Here is a 26,844-nt window from a genome sequence, read left to right on the forward strand (position 1 = left end):
TTCTTGTGTCTGTGTATGGAACGGTTATTAAAGTTGTATTCAAGCTAGACCAGGGCATGACTGACCAGGGCCCAACCGGGACTCAACCGAGACTCAAACGGGACTCAAATCCAAGCCCTGTTAGGGGCTGATTTCTGGAGCCAGTATTTTTTTTTTCTATGTGAAATTTGCATGTTCTTCTTGTGTCTGTGTGTGGAACAGTTATTGAAGTGGTGTTCTTGTTAAAACTAGATAGACAGATGAAATGGGCTCATATTTGCACATTTTTGTGTATTGGCAACGTGCCTCATACTCCAGCAGAAGCCAGTGTTTTGTTTGGGCCAACCTGCTGACTACAGAATATGCATAACGCTTTGCAAAATGTCACTACAATGCAGTTTTATCCAATTTATTATAAAACTGTCTCTTTATGGATGTTAAAACGGTCATATTTTTATATAGAGCTTTTCTACCTTCAAGGCACTCAAAGTGCTTTACATCAAGGAATGAGGTGGGTTAATTGACTTCCCCAAGGACACAACAGCATCATTCATCTGTGGGAGCTGGAATTTGCCCTCTCAACCAATGAGGTTTCATGTCGAGAGCGGGATTCGAACCAGTAACCTTCGGATCAGTGGACAAACACTTTACCAACTGAGTTGCTGTGAGTTTGAATTTAAATAAAATTAGCATTGTGTATTGGTCCAAAAATATTGGCAGAGCTTATCAGCCATCTTGTTATACCACTTTTCCACCATCAAGGCGCTCAAAGTGCGTTACATCAAGGAACCACTCACCTATGCAGACACTGGGGGCGTGGTGGGTAAAGAACTTGCCCAAGGACACAACAACATCATTCATCTGTGGGAGATCGCACCGCCAACCTGTGAATCAGTGGATTCGCCTGCTCAACCAACGATATTTTTACATTGAGAGTGGGATTCAAACCAGCAACCTTCAGATCAGTGGACAAACACCAACTGAGCTACTGTCAGTTTGAAATATATATAAAATCGGCCATCTTGTTTGACTGGATTCTACACAATTGGTATCAACAAAAGGGATCATCAAACATAAAAAACCCACATTTGTGTATCTACTAGAGATTCACTTGCTCTCACTGCTCTGTTGTGAGCGTTAATTTTTTTAAACAGTTTGCTAACCCCTATGGAAGAAGATGGTAATGGCCAACCATCTGGCTTTGTGTATTTTAATCATAAAGCGCCTCAGCGGATCAAGATCTCTTCTAATTAGATAAAACTAATTAGATTTTCCGGTACAGTTTTGGGTATTTTCAGAATCAAAAGTCGACATAAAGCTGATGAAGAGTTACTTTTGATGTATTTAAAGACCGCACAAACCTGGACAGGATTGTGTCAGCTGGTGAAGTCAGCCATTACTGCCCCCTCAATGCTACTAAACTGAGTAGAATACTAAACACCAGATTTAGTCCAGTTGCTCACATGGACTGTAAATACAAATGGACTTAACCAACCTACTAGTCGCCGTGTCCCAAATATAAAATGATCATGGGTGTGCTTCCGGCTCCATTGGCTCCAATTTACTTTTTATTAAAAGGCTGTCACCCCTCTCTCTGTAACCGCTGCTGTCAGACTCATCATTTTTGGGCTTAAAATGTTCATATTAACCCACTGTACATGATCCTGTTTTTTATTTCACTATTTTGTCACTAAATCAAAATATGAACATTTAATAACAGACAAATCAGATGCCTTCTTTCCCCGAGGTTGCTCCCACTAACGTCAGCAAAAGTTTTGATTGACAGCGTTCCTAAGCGCCTGCTCCCTGCTAAAACAACGTTGCGGGCTGGAAGGGGCGTTACCTTCAACAGCCTCACTTCAGTTTGGCTCTTTGGTTGCTATGATACTTGCGTTTGTAATTCGAACTATGGAAATCGTCTCCATATTGGCTTTGATGAGCTTCGTTTGACTGAAACTGTCTCCATACGCTCCGGCTCCTCTCTCATTTAGTATCATTAAATACATCACAACTAAAGCACCTTTTAAGTTCGCCTGTCATATGAGAACACAGTTTGAAGCTTGATCTATTACTACAGAGAAAAAATGCTATAAATGATGCTTTATGCTACTAACTCAATAACAGAAAAGCTAGATAATCCCAATAAACCATTTTACATAGAAAAAGTCATTAAAATACATGAGCTGCAACAGATAAATGGCAGAATTGAGCAATTGTTCCAGCTATCATTTCAAGTCGATGTAGTCACATTTTTATATAGAGCTTTTCCACTTTCAAGGCACTCAAGGTACTTTACATCAAGGAACTACTCACCCATTCACACACATATTCATACAGACAATGGGGGCATGGTGGGTTAAATGACTTGCCCAAGGACACAACAACATCATTCATCTGTGGGACCTGTACTCAACCAATGATGTTTATGTTGAGAGCGGGATTGAATCTCCAGCCTTCATCTCAAGGGACGCTCTACCAACAGAGCCAGTGTCGCTCTTTTCAGTTCATTCTCAGTGTTTTCGTTGCTCTATTGATCTGGCCTGACTTGCGCAGTGCATTTTAAACCTTAGGCTTGTTTTGGAGTTGTTTAGACCAGCGCTTATTTCTTTAACAGAACAAGGTGAAGCCTAATCGAAATCTGGTGATTTCAAGATTTTAAACCCAGTGACTTTAATGTAATATGCCCAGAGCAACCAATGATGCAGAGGCATTCCTTGCAGCATGAGATGGTGCATTGTCAGGCATGAAGATGATTTGGCTACAGAAAGCAGCACGGTTCTTCTTTTTGCACCATGGAAGAACATGGTCAGTCAGAAACTCCACATACTTTACAGAGGTCATTTTCACAGGGACCCTAAAGGGGCCGGCCAGCTCTCTCCTCATGATTCTGGCCCAAAACATGACTCCGCCACCTCCTTGGTGACTTCACAGCCTCGTTGGGACATGGTGGTTGTCCACCAACTATCCACCACTCCATCCATCTGGACCACCCAGGGTTGCACAGCACTCATCAGTGAACAAGACTGTTTGAAAATTAGTCTTAATGTATTTCTGGGCCCACTGGAGCTCTTTCTGCTTATGAGCATTGGTTAAGGGTGGCTAAGGTTTTCATACCTTGTCCATGTCCAAGGTATTCAACTATTTTTCTATTTTTCTTTCCCATATTGCTTGAAAGTGGTGGTCTGCTTAATAATGTGGAACGTCCTTTTTAAGTAGTTTTTCCTTTAATTGGACGTAACGGGCAAACTAATTGGCACAGGTGTCTGAGATTGATTTCACTGACCTAAAGAGCCCAGAGACACAATACCATCCATGAGTTTCACAGGAAAAAAAACAACAACAACAAAAAAAAAAACCCTTTATGACCCTTAAACACAATTTGCATAATAATTTGGAACGCTGTGTAGAAAGTGAATTGGAGCAGAGTTGATGGTGCCTGAAGCACGCCCATGCTCACTTCCTAGGTGGAATGTGGCGGCTAGCTGATTACCATTTATATATACAGTGTATGAGCTTCAGTGATAAAAACTGTCTCTTTGTTTTACCTAGCTCCAGATCTGGGACTTGCGTTTTGTTTTAGCTTTGCTAGATTTCACTCTTCTTTGGCATCATTTCACAACAGAGACACAATCTATAGAACTCATTCTATATTCACTACCAATTTCCTCTTGAATATTTTACGCTTTATGATGTGGTCATCTATATTTGATCAGGGTATTCTGCCTTGCTCCTTGCTTCTGTACTTTGCATGCTCCCAGTAAAAACAATGGGCTGGTGCTCGTGCTGCCTTTGACCACAGGGACTACACCGCTATAGCTTTATGAAGACATCGGCCTTAAATGTTACTCTGCATTTTTAAACACTGCGTAAGTGCTAGTAGTGGGGGTTGTTTTGTGAATTTGCAAGAAAACCACTGAAATGACACCACATATTACTATGTAAAACGAATATAGTCTTCTAAGTTACATAGTTCTTACTCTCCTTACTACCGTTTCTCATAAATGTACAAATAGAAATAGCATATATACAGATGCTAACCTGTACCAGTGTAAAGACTCAAAGTAGACCTTATCTATATGTTTCAATCAGTCAGTATAACTTGAGCTGTCCTTGAGGGCTAAATAACTACATTGAGTAGTTAAAATCTAAGAAAACAATAGAATTCAAAGGTCCAATACAGCTTCACGGTACTAACATTTCAAACTCTATTTCGATACTGAGGAATAAACTTGATCCCGATTCTTATACAATGATGATGAAAACGCTCTTTAGACAATAGAATGACATTTTCAACATCAAATCTTATTACTTTATTTTATATTACAATCATATACTATATGCTTCTGACTCCATCGACTCCAAATCACTTTCTATTGAAAAACTGTGGCTCTCGTCGCTATAACTGCTGCTGTCAGGTTTGTGATTTTGTTCATATTAACCCGCTCTACATGATCCTGATGTTTCTACTTTGCTATTGTGTCTGTAAATCAAGATATGAACATTATTAATAGACAAATCAGGCACCTACTTTACCCGAGGTTGCTTCTGCTAGCGTTAACAACAGATTTGATTGACAGCGTTGCTATGCGCCTCCTCCCTGCTAAACCAGCGACACAGGGGTGATCTTCATTTGGCTGGAGGCGAACGCTATGGGTGACATAACACTCACTTAGATCACTTCTGTATACAGTCTAAGGGAGCGAATGAGCAGTGACAACAGTGTAGCACTTTGAGAGGCCAATCAAATGTATAAAAGCATTATAAAGTGGAATTCAGATGTAGTGCAGTCTAATTATTTTATTTCCTTGTACCATAATGTTTGAAAATTACTGACTCAACATTTATACTTTGACCTTTTTAAAACTCACACAGGATTAATGTTTTGTTGAAGGCAGAACGATGTTTTCTAAAGTCCAAGTCAATTTAACTTTTTTCTTTTTATTACAAATGAAATCACGAGGCTTCATGATGCTGTTTGCTCATTTTAATTTGAAAGTGAAAGTGTTTTTCCTGCATAATTATCATTTGTTTGTGAATATTAATGAACAACACTGCAGGTTGTAATTGAGTCAGATCATCATAATTGCTCATTTACATGTGACCTTTGTTTAACCTTTGTTCCCGTGGTTGCAGTACAGTTGTGAATGGGGCAGTGGGTGGAGCTTTCAGGTTTTGCATATCATTTTCATTTTAATTAAACTTGGAGATTATCCTGATTCAGTCTATAGGCTTTTCTTATCCAGTCCCCATGTCTGTAATGGGAGCGGATATGCAAACAGTGTAAGTCTTTATTAAAACACACACTGACGGCTTTTCAAATAATAAAAATAATTGAAGATAATGTCTGTTCAAAGTCACTGGCTGGGTTTTTAAATCAGCCATATTGTTCTTGTGTGTGCTCTATAGTTATAATTTGTGACACCCGTGAGTTTGTTATAATTTACACATTTTAAATCACAATATTCATCTAAAACAACAATAAAAGAAATGAGTCCACTGACTTCCGCATCACTGCTGGGCCCAGTGGGAGCTGACGTCGCCGTAAATGTCATCACAACAATGCATCACATACTGTCGGCCCCTCGTATGGATAGCTGCACATCACACTACCGAGCTGCCCATTTTTTTTCATTTGAACCAAAATGACTACATGACGCTGCCAAATCCTACGATTAAGAAAATAAAACTGGGAAGAAAGTGGGTATGTCACAGTGGGTGTGTACTGATGGAGGAGAAAATGTGGGTAGATCGATGGTGATTGTGATTAAAGTTTACTCAAACATGAATCACTCGAAATACAACTTTAGAGGCTCAATGAAAACAAATGACTAGAACATGGTTGAAGTATTTGAAAAGTCCAGTTTGCAGAATAAGTCTGATTTAATACATTTGATATTCTGGCATTTTCCTTGAATGGAGCAGTTTATGTGAACCTTATTTATCTTAAGTTATTTCCTGGGCAAACAAACAAACACCTTAAAAATACATTAAACATTAAAAAGATGAATACAAAATAAATTAAAAGCATAGTAGAAAATAAATAAATAATTTAAAAAAGTCAAAAAAGTCAAACGTAAACACTACTCTAAGTAATTAAAGGTAGATATCAGTCAGTCTGCTTCTGTGTCCTCCACCAGGGACTAAGTTTGAATGTTTTATATTATTTTCCTTCATTTTATAAATACCCTGTACAAGATCATGTCCCATTGTTTCTCTGGACATGGCTACGGTAATTATCTTAGAAGGAAATTATCAGGTGTTTTTTATGCTGAAATACAAGTCTATCTTTTGACTAGTGGTTTGCTTATAAAAATGCATAGAGAGACTGTATTTACTACTTATTAGAGGGAAAAATGAAATTGCTATTTTATTGTGTTGCGATTAGATTTGCAAAATATGTTTAAAAAGGATTCTGTTCAAATTTCGAGCCGAGTTTCATATTTGGAATTCTGACTTCTGTGAGTGTCATTGGAGTGAGGCTGGATGCTAGTGGGAGCGAAGGGGCCTGATTTATCGGATATTAATTTTCATATCTTGATTTACGGACACAATAGCAAAATAAAAACACCAGGATCATGTAGAGCGGGCTAATACGGACATTTTAAGACCAAAATGACGAGCGTGGCAATAACAGTTATAGAGAGAGGGCCCACAGTTGTTCAATGTAAAGTGAATTTGAGCCAGAGTAGATGGAGGTTGGCTATGTCCATTTATATATACAGTCTGTAACTGCAGCCCTACTATTTATTACTGTTACAAATGCCTTGCTTATTTGATCTGAACACAAAATATGTAGGCGTATTGATTTAAGGTTAGTTTTTTTCTTGTTAATACATTTTACTTCTGTAATAACGATGTAGACGTAGTAAAAATTGTGTTTGGTCGACTGATGATGAAATGTGTGTTGCCTCTACAGAGATGTTATTGGCTCTGGTCCAAATAATGTTACGGCGTCGAGTGTAATAAGACGATCATTCAGGTCAAAATGAGAACAATGACTCAGGGACGTCTGGTGTTTATGACCAGGCCTACCCACAATGCTTCTGTGTTTGCATTCTGTAGCACTGTCCTCTCTAAGCGTCAGTATTAGGGCTGATGGAGCCAACATATTCACGCAGATTTTTCCTTTTACGGAGAGTAGTGAGAAACTCTGTGTGGACTTAAAACTCTTCCACAGTATGAGATTATATCAAACCAGCTAGGACTGTCACGATGACATACTTTAAAAATGTAGATGAAGAAAATGTTGACATCAAATCCTAATATTGAAGCTAATCGATTATCCCCAAAAGCTAGTCTAAATATTTATATACATATATTTACATATAAATATAAATATATTGTCACGAGCTACTTGGTCTAGGGCAGTGGCAGGTAACTAAAACATGTAAAACCGGGCGTAGAACAAAAATGGGAGCTTGGAGAGGTGTTCAAAATGATGAACTATATTTAGTTATTAAAAAAAAAAAGTACTGAAAATTGTGTACAAATTAAATAACTGGATAATACAAGGCCAAAAACCACGAATAGGACTGATTTGTATCATATAACAATGAAACACTTCAAAATGAAACACTTCAGTAGTTTGTCATTTTGATGAGTTATAGAAGTAATTTTTATCAAGTCTCTTCACCTCAAATCTCACTGTAGTACAGAAAAATAACTACAACTAGGGATATATATATATATATATATATATATATATATATATATATATATACATATATATATATATACAGTCTTTTCAGTCGAGGGGTCTACAGCCAATCCTGTCAGTTTTAAGGAAATTTGTATCGAAAGCTATTTATGAGTTTCGGATTTTTTAATAAAAAATTGAATTAAATAAAACTTTGAGATTGATGAAATACAGGGAAAAAATGTGATGGATGTTTCGTCACATCGTCCAGCCTTATTTTTAGTGTAGTAAAATCAAACTTGTGATATAGACTTGAGAAAATTGTAGTGTTATAAAACTCCACTGCTCAAAACTGCTATTTGAACTAGACTAAACAGGCAAATTAAAGTCTAAATATGTAACAGTATAGTGAAGTGGTATTTTATTCTATGTATTCTCAGTTCTATAGAATGATGTTCTAATTAAAAACGTGTTATTGCCTTTGTGTCTCTGTCTGCAGCTGGCGTCAAGTATCTACAGCTTTGCGTGTTCTCTATGGAGCCACCACACCGACTGCTTCCTCCAGCAGATCTACGCCCGGGACGAGGGGCCGGCTCTCAGCTCACTGGAGAGGACCCTGCTGTCACTCAAAGGTAGAGCACCAAACACAGGTTGATAGAATGTTTATTGTATTGTATGCATTCTCGTATCAATAGGACAAGATCTGATAACAGGTGATGCATTTAAAAACCATCATTGTATGAGTTATGAAAAAGTGCGTTGGCCATTGCTATTTGTCAGAAGAGAACAACACTGTGTAACATATATTTGTAAGAACTTTTAATCCAAGAGCTCATGATTATCTACTTCTAAAAACTGGCCACACTTGAACTGGAATGGTGCGTTTGGTTATTTTGCTTCCCAAAAATAGAATACATTTCAAGGACAAAACTGAATAGAATAGTCATAATCTGGAGATAAACATTTATAATCACACTTGCTCGTTGTTTTAATGTTTTAAATGGACCTATGCAGTTATTTGTTTTGTTTGGTTTTGTTTGTATTTTTCTGTAACTTAACAGGCACTCATAAGTCTGTTGGTCTCATTGGGCTCTACCTGTAGAAATAAACTTACATGGAAAGTGCCAACAGAAATTTGAACCTCCAGGTTTTCACATCTGAACAAGTTTGGACACATTAGGGGTGAATATGATTTGAATGATCAGTAGAAATTAGAATGCGTGCGTTTGTGTGCGTGTGTGTGCATGTGTGTCTGTGTGCGCTCAAGTGTGCGTGTGCGTAGAGCCTTGATAGAGGTGGGAGGGGCTAAGGAGAGCAGATAACGTGTATGTGTTTAGGTGCATGTCTGTATGTTGTTTTAAAATAGTATTTGAACAATGTGACCAGAAGGGGACAAAGGGGGCTGTTGTCCCGGGCCCCAGGGTTTAAGGGCCCAGACTTTGCCCCACTTCCTATTCATTTATATTATAAGCCCATTTAAGGTTTCTTGCAACGGGCCCCCAAATTTCTGTCAATGGGCCTGAATTTGACCCTAGGTAATATGTTTCATTTATTTCCATCAGTTTATCTATGTACATGAATCTGTATTTTCAGTATTTCCACCAACCTGCTCAGGGACTATAGGGCCTGGACATTAGCCTCCATGTTATAACCATAGCCTGTATAAAGAAGTGGACTAAGTGAATGTGATGTTACTCATAGTGTTCAGCTCCAGCCAAATGAAGCTCATCGAGGCTAGCGGGTATAGAAGCAAATTTGGAGACGAGTTTCATATTTGGAATTCCGACCGCTGGCCTCATAGCAACCAAAGAGTCAATCCGGAGTGAGGCTGATGAAGGTAATGCCCCTTCCCACTGGTTGAACAAGGAACGGGCGATTACGATCAGGTTTAATTGACAGCGTTTCTAACACTAGCGGGAGTGATCTCGTGGAAAGAAGGCACCTGATTTGTCTGTTATTAACGGTCATATCTTGAATCACGGACAAAATAGCATAATAAAAATACCAGAATCTTGTAGAGCAGGTTAATACAAACATTTTAAGACCAAAATGACGAGCCTGACAGCAGCAGTTACAGAGAGTTACAGTTTTTCAGTATAAAGTGAATTGAAGCCAGAATCAACTTTACTTATACAATTCAATTCAATTCAATTTATTTGTAGTCATTGTCACAGAAGAACAACGAAATTGCGTTTGGAGCATCCCCAAGTGCAAAACCCATAAATAATGAATACCCCTTAAACCCAAGTGTAAACATTGACCCAGTGTGGCTTCAGTACAAAATGAGACAGTCTTGTAGCAGCCTGATGGTGTCAAGTAAGGTGCACAAAACAGGGACATACAGACAGGGACCTGAGAATGATGACAGAATGCAACAATGCAACCAGTTCAGTGTTATTAAGAGTTGGATGTGGTTTTTGTCCGTGAGAGGGGGGCAGAGAGGGGCCGAGAGGGGAGAGGGGCAGAGTTCAGGAGCCTCACAGCCTGTGGATACAGACTGTTGGCCAGTAATAACAATAGTAATGTTAATTTATATAAATTCAAAAGCACTTTTCATAACAAGAACCATTTTGTGTTATGGTTCTCAAGCTAATTGTCCAGTTCGAATGCAGAATGAGCTCCTCACGTTGGGTTGCCAGATCCTACGACTAAAATCAGCTTGCCATAAACCCTCTTTGATAAAACGTGTCCTCAGTATATGACACCAGCAGGAGGCCATGTTACATCTTTTAAATGTTTATAATTAATACACGAAATTCTGCAGTTCATGAACTCTATATGTGTTTGGTTACTTGTGATTCTGGCTCCTTCTTCAAAGAGCTATTTTGGTCCATGTTTGATCATTAAAACATGAATCCGTGGGCCCCTGTTCCAGCTATCCATAAGCAAATCCATTTAGTTTCAAAAGGACTTGTTGGCAGAGCTGCACAATATCTAATTACAATTTTTCAGACAAGCATTGCTATTAGATTTATTCTTTATGTATTAAGCATAGACTGTATATAAATGGACATGGCTAACCTGCTAGCTGCTGCGTTCCAAATGGGAAGCAATTATGGGCGTGTTTCCAGCTCCATCGAGTCAGACTCCAATTCACTTTACATTGAAAAACTGTGGCCCCTCTCTCTGTAACTGCTGCTGTCAAACTCATCATTTTGGTTTTAAAATGTTGGTATTAATTCGCTCTACATGATCCTGGTATTTTTATTTTGCTATTGTGGCTGGAAATCAAGATATGAACATCATTAATAACAGACAAATCGGAGACCTTCTTTCCTCAAGGTAGCGTGAGCAACAAGTTTGATTAACAGCATTGCCAAGCGCCTGCTCCCTGCTAAATCAGGAGTGCGAGCGGGAAGGGGCGTTTCCTTCAACAGCCTCACTCTGGATTGGCTCTTTGGTTGCTATGATACTCGTGGTCGGAATTCCAAATATAGAACTCAGCTCCAAATTCGGCACTGTAACTTTTAGCCTCGATGAGCTTCATTTGACTGGAGCTGAACACTATGAGTCCACTTAGTCCACTTCTTTATACAGTCCCCACCAGTTTCATATGCACATTCACTGAACCCTTGTTTTTATATATATATATATATATATATATATATATATAACTTTTTTATTTATTTTTTTAATTCAAGACATATGTATGTTTTACTGGTGCACAAAATGAATCGTGCATTAACATCACTGTGTTCAAAGAATAAAACCAATACAATGCATGAACTCACAACAAATTACATACATACCTTTTCACAAAGACATGACCTTTTTTAATACTACCACACTGAAATGATTTTAATTTTTAACCTTATATATTTCAGTAACAAACTTATTGTATTTATGCTATTTATTATTTTAACATTTTAATACACACCCATCACCTAATTTCCATCACGCTAGAATAATAATGAATATTTACTGCAAATCAGTGTGACTTCTGCTGTTGCCTTTTCACAGCAAAGTCTGTTCCTTTTCTTCGTTTTTATGTCGTTTTATGTTTTTATGCCATTCAAACAGCTCATTTAAGTCGGGCAGGTACTTCGATAGACACATCAAAGGTGCATTTGTCGAACTGGGACACGGCCAGAATCTGGAGACGCTCGTAGTCTGCGAATCATATGAGTCGGGTGCGTGTCTTGACCTCCGCCGAACCCCTGAGACTGACTCACCGAACCCCTAGGGTTCGATCGAACCCAGGTTAAGAACCACTGGTCTATGGTTTTAATAATGGGAGTACTAATTCAGTACAAAGTTCACATTTTAAACATGTCCAGAATTTTCCTTCCTCTTTGTACTAGTGGGGAACTTTTTGCTACACAAAATTTGGTCACACCCTCTCATTCAATGTTTTTTTTTTCTTTATTTTACTACTTTCCACATTTTATATACAAACAGAATATATGAATATATGTTTGCTAAAGCAAACAGTGGCTACTTTGAAGATTTGAATATAAAGTCTAAAAAAAACGTAATAATAGTAGTGGCAATAGTATCTCTGTAATCTCAGTCAACTGGACAAAAAGTGTTTGAGCGAAGACGTTTGGCATCCAAGCTGCTTCTTCAGTTCAGTTCTGTTTGTAGGCTAGGTCTGTTGAGCTAAACTATCCTCCTTCCTCCCTTCAGACAGATATAAGGCAGCGATGAGCAGCGAAACATTTTCACTCCTACAACTTTTTGTCCTGTTGATAGATTTAATATTTTTCTTTTATAGTAGTAGTGGCAGTAGTAGCAACAGTAGTAGCAGAAGCAGTAAACCTTTTTTCTTTACTACATAATCCCATATATCTTTAAAACATTTTCAGGGCATAATCCTTACATAATATTATCGTTCATCTTCTATGTGTTATTGTGACAGGCCTCGCACACACTCTTCTTATCCAGCTGTAAACACAGAAACGTGCAGAATGTGACACCACTCCCTGGACATGATGCAGTCTGTTGCTGTTGGTGACACTGTTAGAAGCCCTGATGTCTCCACAGTGGTCACATCAACTCAGCCGTGTACACCTGAGACATGAGAAGATGGAGTCCACTGTGAGACCAGCCATGTGGTTGGGCCAACACAGTCCAGTCTAGATTTTGTCTGGATGTCTCTGTATTTTAAAATAATGGTCCATGCATTATTCTGAATGCTGGAAATTTCTACTTATTTTCAGATTTCATTCCTCTTTATTTCTACAAAGAAAGCACAATGAGAACACCAGACTGTTTTTCATTAGCGCCTCGTTAAAATACAGAACAATACAAACAAAAAACGACAAAACAAATAGGAAATGATCATGGGTGCACTTCTGGCTCCAGTTCAATTTACATTGAAAAACTGTGAGCGACGTCACACTCACGTGGTCCAATTCTTTATACAGTCTATGGTTCTAACTTTACTACAGTTCCTTTGTGGTTCGATATGTATTTTTATATCTGATTTATCTTGCTGCTGTGGTCGACAACTGATATTTTTTAATACCAATATTAAGTTTTTAAAATCAATAGTAAGGACCACAATAGAAAATAACTGTTCCCTTTTGTAAAAAAAAATATTCATCTGGAGTACACAATCATTTCTGAATGATTGTGTGAAGATGAAACCATATTTCTTAGCCCAAATGCTCTTCTGTTTCCATTTCAAGTGTGCAAAAAGACAATTCTCATATATAAATCAATATTAAATTAATCAAATTTGTAAATCTACTGAAATGGTTCTTTTCTTTGTCCCTGTAGTTCTCAGAAAGTTGACAGTCCATGGATTTCCAGACCCTCAACAGAACCTGGAAGTTATGGTAAGTTTCACAACTGTTTCCAGCGCCACATTTTGGGAGCGAGAATGGCAGAAATCATTCCAATCAGTTTGAGCGAAATGAGGATGGCTTTGCTGATTGAAAATGCCTTAAGTCTTGTCTCGGTTCAAAGAGTCCGAAGTTCTCTCAGGCGTCAAACATCTGAATCCATCGCTGTTTATTCACTTCCTCTGATAATTCTACGCTCAAAAATGCTAAGTTTGTGCCTCGGGTCGCCTTATTTCCCGATTGGCTCAAAGTTATCACAGAAAAATGGGCCAGAACTTGCAGTGGTTTGGGCTTTGATGCAAGCTTCTTTGTGTAAAGCAAATCGATGAGACAGAGGCGAGCGACTTGGGTCTTATGAATTTCTGTATATATAAAATTATGCATTTAGTGCATATTTTGAACCAGTTTATTCAGGAGACTGGTACCACTTTAAAATGTCTACAGTGTCTATAGCCGTAAGAATGGAGAAAGACTTCATTATGAACAAGAATAATTCTGGCTTAGTAACTACTTAAAGAGTTAGGAGTTGGGTTTGGGTATCGGCCTTAAAAGTAGTTTTCAAGTTAACAGCTCCTTATACATTTTGTTCAGTACAACTTGGTAATTCCAGAGTTGAACTCAGCCCAGATTTGGACGCTTTTTCTATTAATTTATATTAACGGGGAATCAGCAAGGAATCAGCTGAAGTGACCCTTTGAAACTGAAACAATGGGTAGATATAATAAAGGAAATTTACATGATGGAAAAAATCGACTGAAGCTGGCAAACTTGAAAAGCGATGGACAAACTGGATTATTTACAAAGCTCACTCCAGTGTGTAATTTTTTTGTAGAACTCCACAGATTGTGTTCCTTTATGTATGTTTGTTAAACTTTGAAAAAGCACAAAAAAGTTGAAAAAACAAAACAAAAACAAAGTTGCAACCATCACAGCTTTTGAATGCTTAGCAAAAGAAAAATATAAATCTGTCAACAATAAAACGCTGTAGAAGTGAAGACATTTCGCTGCTCATCCAAGTCGCTTCTTCAGTTGTGGTCAGATTATTATATTATCTATCTGAAGGAGGCGCTAACTACGCTGAAACCCAAAACACTTATTGTTTACAGTTTCTGTTTCTGTTAAACAATAGGTGTTTTGAGTTTCTGAACTGAAGAAGCGGCTTGGATGAGCAGAAAAATGCCTTCACTCCTACAACGTTTTGTCCAGTTGACAGATTTTATATTTTTCTTTTGCTATGGATCAGACTTGGACTGAGAGATCACACAGATAGTTTTAAATGCTGTTTATTTTTAATTATAAAACACATAACACAAGTACCAGTTTATAGTCTGACTTCACTCCATTTCCAGTGCTGTGTAAAGCTAAAGCCCACCTGTTACATTTTAAAGACCGTGTTCTCGTATACTTCTGTCGTCCATCTGTTAGGTCCAGGTTTTGTCTTAATACTTCTTTGAACGTATGCAAGGGTCTTTAATAGCTGGGACTTCTTCTACCGCTCCCTAAGTACAACAATGGTGTGTGAGGTTCCCATATGGACCTGAGAAATATTCATATGATATGCAAATTTAACAACTCAAACTTACCTGTGGCAAAAAGAACTTTGTTTTTGATTGGACTCCATCATGAAACAAGCCGCAGTGATTTACATCGTGTCATAGATCAAGATTTTATTATTATCATATTATCAGGAAATGTTAATGTGACATAAACAGACAGAGAAATGTGTACATTTAGTTTTTGGTGTATACACTACCAGTCAAATGTTTGCACACACACTCACATTCAGTGTTTTTTTTTTTCCTTTACTGTTACTACTTCATTTTATGTACACACAGATGACATCAGATATATGAAGAAAGATATATGGAATTATGTAGTAAAGACAAAAGTAAAAACAAGCTATATATCTACGAAATATTTTGTATATAGATAAGACTATAAATCATACACATAAAATTTCAGTCTGGATATACCAGGCTACCATCTTGTACTTTAACAACTAACCTTCCTTTGCGTTGCTAGCACATGTTTTTACCGCATTAATCACCTTCAGACTGTAATCACAGGCTGCGCTCATCAGCTTTCATGACCTGGAACACGTTAGCCTCGGATAATGTTAATTGTTGCTAATGGATACGGGCGAGTCCAACGGGGAAATAAATGATTCAAATTAATGAGATTCAGTCGTTGGTTTAAAGTCTCTGATTACAAAATGATGAATGTAGTTACACACTTGAATGCAGAACTGCCACAGGTGTTTGTACCGTCAGCCATGTCCCCGTTTGGTTTTCCTCAAACTTTTATATCTGATGGAAGAGATGGAAGAGATTTGTGTGTGTAGCAAAACAGAATTCACAGACAAAGAATTTCATTAGTACATTTCAACTAAAAAAAGGAATGGGAAAAACTGAAAAACAATGAAATCTCATCTATTTTCTTCCTATGACATTCCTCAGTTGTAGAAATTGCAAGTTGGCAGTGTTGAAGTTGTCAGTACAGCAGGTGAATGTGTTAGCCATGTGCCAGAGCAAGCAAATTTTCGTACGCAGGCCATTGGCACATTGATGGCAACACAGAAAACAGAATATAGGCACAACACATTCAGTCCATACCATAGACTGTAGATATAAATGGACATAGCTAATCCGCTAGCATGCTCCTGGCTCCAGTTCACTTTACGCTGAAAAACTACGGCCCCTCTCTATTACTACTGCTGTCAGGTTAATCATTTTGGTCTTAAAATGTTCGTATTAAACCGCTCTACATGAGCCTGAGTTTTTTTAGTTGTTGCTATTGTGTCCATAAATCAAGAAATGAACAATAATAACAGACGAATCAGGCACCTTCTTTTCCTGAGGTCACTCCCGTTAGCATTTGCAACAGGTTAGCTATTTCCATTTATGTATACTTCTACTCACACTGTATAAAGACAGCCAGCACGTGCATGCGGTGAACTGTTGTTATTGTTTTGATAATGATCTCGATCAATGTAAATGAGAATGAACCAGTTGTAAAGTATCTGACGGTCTTGTCCTCTCTTATAGGGCTTCCTGAATGCTGTGTTTGAAAGGCTAAAGCAGTTCTTGGAATGTTGTGAGTATTTTTTGTCTCCTCCTCTCTTCCTCTATCTCTTTCTCCTTCTCTCTCTTTGTCTGTCTCCTTCTCACTCTTCCCCTCTCCTCTTTTTCCTCCTCTTTCCACTCTCCGGCTCCTTTCTCTGATCTAAACTTTCTTCTCCTCTGTCTCCTATTCTCTCTCTCTCTCTCTCTCCCCCTCCTCCTCATCTTCTTTCTCCTTCTCTCTCTGCTCTTTCTTTCGCTCCTCCTCTGTCTCCTGTCTCTCCTCCTATTTTCCTCCTTTCTACCTCTCTGTCTCCTCTCATTTCCTCTCCTCTTTTTCCTCTTCTATCTCCTCCTCTGCCTCCTTCTCTCTCTATCTCTTCTCTTTCTGTCTCCTCTCTCTTCTCCTCTGTCTCCTACTCTCTTCTCTCTGTTTCTCTCCTCTTCTTTCTCCTCCTCTCTCTGTCTCCTCTCTCTGTCTCTTTCTCCTCTCTGTTTCTTTCCTCCCATCTCTCTGTCTCTTTCTCTCCTCATTTTCCTTCCTTTCTCCTTCTCTTTCTGTCCCCTCTCTCTCTCTTTCCTCTTTCTCCTCCTCTCCCTTTCTTTCTCTCTGTCTCCTCATTTCCTCTCCTCTTTTTACTCTTCTCTCTTCTCCTCTGTCTCCTCTCTCTCTGTTTCTCTCCTCTTCTGTCTCCTCTCTCTCTCTCTCTTTCTCCTCTGTTTCTCTCCTCCCGTCTCTCTTCTCTCCGTCTCCTTGCTCTGATCTAAACTTTCTCCTTCAGTAAACAAACTAAAATAACCAGAGCTACATCTGCTCATGCACAACTTTATTACCTTCATTTTTTGGTGCTTTCAAAACAGAACCAAAAGGTCAGGAATATTTCACTTTTCATTTTAATTTTTTGTAAAATCTGAGGAGAGTGGCTAAGTAATAATAATAATAAGCCACACAAACACACACATACATATACGCTTACACGCGCACACACACGCTCACACACACGGGAGTGGTCAGGTGCGATCAAAGACTAGTTCAAAATAGAATTGTGAGGCTGTGATATTTCTAGTGTGGATTTAGCTTGCCATTTTAAGTTTATATTAGCATCGTGCAGTGGTAGAAGTACTCAATTTTGTTAAGTAAAAGTACAGATATTGAGAGCAAAAAAAACCCCCAAAACAAATAAACTCAAGTAAAAGTATCACATGTGCCACAGGTTTTTCGTGTAGATTTTGAGGTTCAACAGAAACGACTGAATCCATTGTTTTTTTCTGGTTGTTTTTATTTGTATATTTTTGTTTGTTCAAAGTATAAAGTAGTTAAAATAAAAAATCAACAGGTCTCAAACAGTAAAAAAAAACAACTTTTACTCAGTCCTGTTCAAAAATGTAATGGAGTAGAAACTGCTGATACCTGCTCTCAATGTAGTATCCACTGTAAAATTTACTTAAGTAAATTACAGATACCTAATTTTTTTTTACTTAAGTACAGTACTTTACTACTTTTACTTTGTTGCATTTCAACTGATGTTATGCCGACTGTAAACATTCATAAACCAAGTGATGATGTTATGGTTTAGATTCATTCAAGGTGCTTCTCCAGTGGTGTTATTATATATAGCATATAAAAAGGTAAATACATTTATTACACTATATTGTCAGAATACCTTTGAATGATCTCCAAGTTTAGTATTTTAAAGTTTCCATTAACATTAGGTTAATTGAAAATTTGAGATTTGGCACGAGCGCTATTGATATGATTTAAAATTTTAGGTGACTTGAGTAATCTGATCTTAACTTCTTTTTATGTATTTTTTTTTTGTTTATGTAGCACTTATTACAAGTACTATTCATCGCATGATAAAACAAGACTTTAATCAAACACTATTCAGTTTTACAATATAGGATTTCATTATGTCTCTAGGAGAGGTGGAACGCTTTTTAAGACACTGCTCCCAGAAGAAAACTAAACCACTTTTGTGAATAAAACTAAAACAGTATAAATGTGTGGTCTCTGAAGCTCTGGTTGTAAAACACTGCTATAAACGAGTGTAATTACATCATTAATGATCCAATCAATATTTATGACTTGTGTCTCATCCTGTGCAAAGTTACACTGATAGATTTTAATTACATTTTATATGGACCAGGCCGACATGTCCTTTGCCAAAGTTGCCAAAGAACTACTTTCTTTGTAGTCCTCAGTAAATATTGAGTTTGAAATTTAATATAGTGATCAGACTATATAACACTAGTTTAGTTTACTAGAAGACCTCTTAAAATATTGTAGGGACTGTGTAAATCAAAGGCCTGCCACTAGGGCTGTCATGGTTAAAAAAAATTGTATTAACTCAGGACTGTGTGTATGTGGTATGGCACAATAACACATGTAAACTGGGTTGGACTTGAAAATATCTACACTGCCTGGCCAAAAAAAGTCACCTGGATTTAACTCAGCAAATAGGTACGAGCCTCCTCCAGTTGGTCAGGTCTAGGTACAGCAACAGTCTGTGCTCAAAGAATGAGGTCAGCTGACACCTGAATATACTGAATGACTGAATTTTTTCTTCCCTGTTGGCACGGGCATATTCCAAGATGACAATGCCAGGATTCATCGGGCTCAAATTGTGAAAGAGTGGTTCAGGAGCATGAGGCATCATTTTCACACATGGATTGTCCACCACAGAGTCCTAACCCTAACCCCATTGAGAACCTCTGGGATGTGCTGGAGAAGACTTTGTGCAGCGGTCACACTCTACCATCATCAATGCAACATCTTGGTGAAAAATGAATGCAACACTGGATGGAAATAAATCTTGTGACATTGCAGAAACTTATTGAAACAATGCCACAGTGAATGTGTGCTGTAATCAAAGCAAAAGGCGGAACAGCAAAATATTAGATTGTGTGACCTTCTTTATGGTGGTGACTTTTTTTTTTTTGGGCCAGGCAGTGTATGTAAAAGGCTGAGTGACCACACATGACTTCACAGGTCAGAAACAGCATCTTCACTACATGTAGTTTTAGAGATTAGTTACAAGGATATGCTATCATGTTATAACACTGTCCTGAATTTAACTCATGTGGGAGGAGCTTGTGAACACTTGTCGGCTTCGTGGGCAGAACTCAAGGGCGGAGCCAAACTTTTGTTTGTGTTTTTTGTCTGCTGCTCCTCCAGTGAGTAACACATAAAGCCCATAGGCCCTCGGTAAATCCCTGTCAGCTCCAAACTCAAAACTCTGACAGAAGGATGCACTAACCTTTAGCTTTAGCACCAACATGGCTTTTTTTAAAGGGCCGGAGACTGCTTTTCCTCTCACCACTGTCCTCTGATAGATATTCTCATCGTCTCTGCAGCTTAGAGTCACATAAACATGAATTGGTTCGTAGCTGAGTAGTAATATTCATTACATGCTCACGCTTCCGACTCTGGCTCCAATTCACTTTACATTGAAAAAGTGTGGCCCCTCTCTCTCAGTAACTGCTGCAATGAGCCTCGTCATTTTGGTCTTAAAATGTTCATATTAACCCGCTCTACATTTCATTTATACAAAAGTTCCATTAAATATAATAGTATATAAGCATCATCATTAAAGAAACCTGAGCTGCAAAAAACACTTCGGTAGTTGGTTCTATATTAAGTCACTTCTTTGACCCTCAACTGCTTAAATCTACAGCTTAAAAATACCCCAAAAGAAAAGTTAAATTGGACCCCCCTCAAAAACCTCTCCTCATATAAAAAATAAGTTTCTATCGTACTGATCGGGACAGGCCTAGTGATGCAATACAACCAAATGCATTACTCACCCTGTTCATATTTCCGTCTTATATAAAACATGGTCTCTGAACGAAATCCAGATAATTAAATCAAAAAGCTTGTTGGAACAATGTAATTATATGTTTTTCCCAATTTGTTGATCCCTTTCATGGAGCAGCCTTCACTTGTTTACTGCGGTGATGGTGATGTGGTTTTGGGGGAGTAGATAGCAGAGCGCACAGGCCTCAGCTGCACTCACAGATAAGGTCATTTCAAATGGGCTCTTTGTAGCTGGCTTTATGTCCTGCTCAGATGTGAGGCTCTTTCACTCAAATATGTGTCATCTGAGAGCTCTGTCTGCTGCCTCACCGGCCTCACACAAAGCAAATATATATAGAAATATTATAGTACTACAGAATTTGTAAGTTCTGTTCAGTAAGTACTGATCCTTTATAATGTGCCTAGTGTAACGTGCCAAGTTTTATAATAAGCAGTAAAACTACTTCAAATACTTAAAGCCAAATTGTTAGCCAAAAATATATAAATATTAATAATTAAATAAAAGCATGTTTTTTTTTTTTACTTTTGGTTATTAGTTAATGCACTTGAAACGTTTTTTTACGGGGAACAGACTTGCATAGAGTTTGTCCACTGATCCAAAGGTTGGTGGTTTGAGTCCCGCTCTCGATATAAACATCATTAGTTGAGCGGTCAGATCGGCCTGACCCACAGGTTAACCTGCGACGAATACTGTCCTTGGGCAAGACACTTAATCCATCTCGCCCTCATTGTCTGTGTACACTGGTGCATGAATGAGTGAATGGGTGAGTGGGTCCTTGATGTAAAGCGCTATATAAAAACCATTGATCATTTACCATCGTCACAAAGCAGACTCTTGCTGGGCCTGGCGTAGGGCCTCCTGATTGTTTCCATGGAAATATTGTTCCTTTGGCTCTAATTGTCCATAGTATGACATAAAACCAAAGACTGTATAAAGAAGTGGATTAAGTGAGTGTGACGTCACCCATAGCTTTCTGCTCCAGATGCTCATCGAGGCGAGCAGTTAGAGCGGTGAATTTGGAGCCCAGTTCTACATTTGGAATTCTAACAGCAAGTATCACAGCAACCAAAGAGCCAATCAGGAGAGAAGCTGTTTAAGGCAACTGTTACTAGCACTAGCGGGAGCAACCTTGGGGAAAGAAGTCAGCTGATTTGTCTGTTATTAAGGTTCATATCTTTATTTATGGGCACAATAGCAAAATATAAACAGCATGATCATGCACAGCGGGTTAATATGAACATTTTAAGACCAAAATGACAAGATGGCAGCAGTTACAGAGAGGGGCTACAGTTTTCTAATGTAAAGTGAATTGGAGCCAGAGTCGATGGAGCTGGAAGCAGGTCCATGATCACTTCCTTCTGGAATGCGGCGGCTAGCAAGTTATCTATGTCCATTTATATATTTGAGGTTTGATTAACAGCATTGCTAATTTCCCACTCCGTGCTAAACCAGCGGTGTGGCCGTGCTTTCATCTGCCTCGCTCTGGATTGGCTTCTTTGTTATTATGATACTCATGGTTGGAATTCCTAATATGGAACTCAGGTCCAAATTTGCCCCTATAACCGCTGGCCTCAGTGAGCTTCATTTGACTGGAGCTGAACGCTGTGGGTGACGTTACACTCACTTAGTCCACTACTTTATACAGGCTATGATATAAACCTACTTTCATTTAGAAGTAATGTCATGGCTTTAAATGACTTTAATTAAAAGCTTGGACCAGGATTTGAATGGCAGAACGAGCCCCATATCATTAAGAATACAATAAATTATTTTAATTGATTGGAGCCATAATTGTAATCCCTGTTAAAAAAAATTAAAAAATAATTCTATAGCCTTAACGGAGAACTGTTATGAAGCCCCCTGACCTGTGTGACTTTGGAGACTCCATATAAGCTTGCACTATCAGCTGTCCTGTGCCTTTGTATACACACACAATGCCATTGTCACAAAGTCAATATTGTGGTATTGGTAATTTGCATAATTGCTGATCTGTAAGAAATGTATTCTTTGAGTGTGTTCACCTTTGTAATTGATGTTCTTGTTCTACATCAGCTGTGTTTTGTGTCTAAAAAGATTGAAAGTGACGGCTCCGAGTGCTCGCAACTGACAACCTCCATGTTGAACTAATCTCATTTGAATTATTAATAAGCTCAAATTTGATCTCATGGAGAGCAGAGGTCTGTGGAACTCTATGGGAGCTTCACTGTTTTGGAAAGAAATGGCCAAAATATACAGTATACAGTACACAAGAGCTAAATCTTATCATTATTTGAGAGGGATTTGGGGTTTATCTATGGACTATATACAAAAAAACTGTGGTCCCTCTCTCTGTAACTGCTGCTGTCAGGCTCGTCATTTTGGTTTTAAAATGTTCATATTAACCTGCTCTACATGATTCTGGTATATTTACTTTGCTATTGTGTCCGTAAATAAAGATATGAACATCAATAACAGACAAATCAGGCGTCTTCTATCCCCAAAGTCGCTCCCGCAATCATTAGCATCAGGTTTAATTGACAGTGTTGCTCAGTGCCCACTTCCTGCTAAACCAGGAGTGTGGGCGGAAAGGGGCGTGACCTTCATCAGTTTCGCTCTGGATTGGCTCTTTAGTTGCTGTGACGTGCGGATGGATTTCCAAATATGGAACTCTGCTCCAAAATTACTCCGGTAGCAACTAGCCTAAATAAGCTTCATTTGACTGAAGCTGAACGCTATGGGTGACGTCACACTCCCTTAGTCCACTTTTTACACAGTCTGTGTGGATTGGCCCCGTTGTTAGAGATATTAACCATAAACCAGGTCAAAATTGTGCGTATTATCTGGTGTAAAGTCCTTACTGCTAGCAACAACTGTATCTTGGGACTAATGTCTCCACTTTCCAAAGTTTGTTTCTGTTTGTGAAAACATCATTTGACTTTTGTTTATTTAAATTGACAGAGAAGATGCTGAACTTAAGGCCAGTTTGTGTTTCATGTGAATAGGCCCTTTAATTACAGAGATATTAACCATAAACCAGGTCAGAAGTCTGCATAATAGCTTGGCACGGAAAAGCTGTTTTTCAGATCGGAGTGAAGTAATTTGTAGTTATTAAAATAAAATTATCTCTCAAAACATGTTGCTAAAATGAAATATATTTCCTCAGGCGACAGTTTCATATTCACAGTTAGCATATTCTCTTTGATTTATTTAATCTGTAATAACAGAGTTGTACTTTTTCAAACAGAGCTAAATGTTGTTTTTTGTACAATGAAGATATAATTTTAGTATTTTTGTTTTTGATTTGTTATCATGGATGCGTTGATCTGCTTTTCTGTTTGAGAGAAGAACTTAAATATGCAGGGTTTGTGTGTTAAACATGTGTGAATGAAACAAAACACAACTCTAGGTATGTTTGTGATAAGGAAACACAATTATAACATAGATTTAAAAATAGTGTAATATGGGCCCTGTAAAATGATGTACTAAGACTATTTCCTGGTCGTAACTGGCCCAGAAAGTCTCATAATGTTTGAATTTTTATTTACACAAAGTTGTTAAATAAGGTAACATAATACATTTGAATGGGTTTAGTTTTTATTTTTGTTTGGTTTAAAGGAAATAAGTCTCTGCTCTGGTTTCAGTTGATATCGAGAACTGAAAAACTTTTTGGCCAATATGTCTAAAGTTATTCTATTTTTATAAGTTTTAAGCTTTACATCAAAGGAGTGATATTTTGTATTTAAATAAAAAAAACAGTTTTTAGGTGATTAGATGTACGCTCAGATGCTGTACTTTGTATTACGGGAACTTTTTTGGCTTAAAGCAATGCTGTAACTTGTTTATAACCTCAGTTGGAGATAAACTGGAACATCAGATTAGATTTGTTTGAGAGGAAATGCTCCACAGAGAAAGAGGCAACATCAGGCTCCTAAATCCCAAAACATCCAGGTGTTAGTCCTTTGTCGTCCTTGATTCTAATTATCTAGAGTTGAAAGTATTATTAAAATAACACTATGTAGCTTTTCTCATAGGGGTCCGCCACCTGCTCTACATCGGTATTAAAGAGCTCTCTATTTTCTGATCTATGTTATAATGTTTGCTCATCACAAACATACTTGGAGTTGTATTTTGTTTCTTGGCTAACCTGCTAGCCGCTGCATTTGAAATAGAAAGTGAGCATGGTTGCGCTTCTGGCTTCATCGGCTCCAATTCACTTTACATTGAAAAACAGTGGCCCCTCTATAACTGCTGCTGTCGAGCTTGTTATTTTGGTCTTAAATGTTCAGTGTTCTAGTATTTTTATTTTCCTGTTGTGTTCATAACTCAAAATATGAACATTAATAACAGACAAATCAGGCGCCCTCTTTCCCCTAGGTCACTCCAGCTAGCGTTAGCAACAGGTTTGACTGGCAGCGTTGCTAAGTGGTGCGGGCGAGAACGGGCGTTACCTTCAAACAGCCTAGCTTCGGATCGGCTCTTTGGTTGCCATGATACAAGTTTGTAAATTCTTTGTTGTTTTTCCAGGTCGACAGGTTGGTCCTGAGAGCCCCTGCAGAGAGAAACTAGAGAAGACGATTATCCTTTACACCAAAGTGGTAAGTTTCCAGTGTTTCAAAGTATTAGATTTTACCAGACAATAACAATGGAAAGACTGTGTAGTTTGAAATATTACTGCTGTATTTTCAAAACACAGCTGTCTCGGTTTGGTTTACGGTTAAAATCCCTACACCGGATTTTCATGTTGTTTGTTAAAGACCTGCACCTGTTTTTGAAAGATATAAACCAAACAGAAAATCCCAAATCATTAAACTTTATATTACTTGGGGGAATTAAGTCTCTTTATCTGTTTCATTAATCTTTTGTTTGAAAATGCGGCACCATTTTTGACGTTTTTGTTGGGGAACAGCATTTAGTTTATGTGTCTGACTGGAAACATCTTGACTTGTATGCTAATTTAGTTTCATTCAGCACAAGTAGCACTAGCAGTAGTAGTTGTAGCATTAGTAGTAGGAGTAGTAGGACGAGTAGTAGAAGTAGTTGTAGCATTAGGAGTAGTTGTAGCACTAGGAGTAGTAGTAGTTGTACATTGGACTTATATAGCACTTTTCTGGACACAATAAAAAAGTGAAATTCTTTGCATTTAAAATCTAGAATTCAGTCTTTTTTATTTACAGTATTTTCCAGACTATATGTCGCTCTGAAATATAAGTCGCACCAGCCAAAATATGCATAATAATGAAGAAAAAAAACATATATAAGTCACACTGGACTATAAGTTGCATTTTTGGGGGAAACTCCGGAGGTAGATGAAGCGCCTCTTTCTCTTCTGCGTGACTGTCAGACTCAGCAGAATACGATTTTCTTTTAGGGGGCCTTTTTGTTCAGTCTTTCTCAGATGTCTTTTAAATTACAGTAATGTTGAATTTTAAATTTTCAATGGTACAGGAGTAGATACTGGTACACGAGCCTACAGTGCCCTCGCGTGGTTGTTAGTGTGACAATAATGAAGAAGTGAAATATATTTTAAATAATTTCACATATAAGTCACATCTGAGTATAAGTCGCACCCCTGGCCAAACTATGAAAAAAAATGCGACTTATGGTCCGGAAAAGGCGGTAGTTAATTTTCTTTATCTCTCCCTGGTTACTACACATAAATCCATGTCTTCGTCCTCTCCTCTTTCCTCCAGTTGTTGGATTTTCTGGAGCAGCATCCGTGCGCTTTTATCCCTCACATCCAGCGCTCCCTGGAGTTTGCTGTGAGCTACGTGTTTACGCCGGCAGGGGAGGGAATCACCTTTGAACGTTTCATCGTCCAGTGCATGAACCTCATTAAAATGATCCTGAAGAATGATGCCTACAAACCCAACAAGAACATTGAAGGTGAGGCAGTCAGGTTCAGATGTACTAGCAGTAGTAGCAGTAGCAGCAGTAGCACTAGCAGTAGTAGCACTAGCAGTAGTAGTAGCACAACAAGAAAATAGAAAGTGAGGCAGTCAGGTTCAGATGTTTAGCTACATCTGCTCTGTAAATGGTAGATGAAGCAATATTTTTTGGGGTTTCTTTCTTTAAAAAATAAAATATTTACGTTTATAATTCATTACAGAGATTAAACTGCTACTACTGAAGTGTTTTATTGTGCTTTTCAGGGCCTATATTTCACTATTTTCTGATCTATGTTATGTTACCGCATCACAAACATACCTAGAGTTAAGTTTTGTTTCACACATATTTAATACATAAGCCCTACATACTTGAGTTCTCCTCTCAAACTGAAAACACTCTGTTCCACCTTGTGATGTCATGTGGTAATAAAGGAAGTTCTTCACTGTTTTTAAACTCCATACATCTTCACTAGAATCATTTTGGATAATTTCAGCCCTGGAATTTCCAATCCCTACTGAACCAAAGGTAAAAGGAGCTGTTAACTTGAAAACTACAGGTTTATGACATCACAAGGTGGAACAGAGTGTTTTGAGATTTGGAGATGTAGACAGACTAATAATAAAGTTTTACTCAAACATGTGTGAATGAAAAAAACACAACTCTAGGTATGTTTTGGAGGATTTAACATTATAACATGCCGTAAA

General features: G+C 38.1%; 1 protein-coding gene across 1 annotated transcript in view; it reads left to right on the forward strand.

Annotated features, from left to right (window-relative positions):
• Positions 1-26,844, forward strand: part of ipo11 (importin 11) — a 239,648-nt gene that overhangs the window by 35,200 nt on the left and 177,604 nt on the right. The window contains exons 6-10 of the mRNA XM_033973089.2: positions 8,115-8,247; positions 13,337-13,395; positions 16,446-16,494; positions 24,779-24,849; positions 25,945-26,137. Coding sequence (XP_033828980.1) covers positions 8,115-8,247; positions 13,337-13,395; positions 16,446-16,494; positions 24,779-24,849; positions 25,945-26,137 — 505 coding nt within the window. The remainder of the gene's footprint in view (positions 1-8,114; positions 8,248-13,336; positions 13,396-16,445; positions 16,495-24,778; positions 24,850-25,944; positions 26,138-26,844) is intronic.

The sequence above is a fragment of the Periophthalmus magnuspinnatus genome, chromosome 9, assembly GCF_009829125.3.
Source record: "Periophthalmus magnuspinnatus isolate fPerMag1 chromosome 9, fPerMag1.2.pri, whole genome shotgun sequence".
NCBI classification, from domain to species: Eukaryota; Metazoa; Chordata; class Actinopteri; order Gobiiformes; family Gobiidae; genus Periophthalmus; species Periophthalmus magnuspinnatus.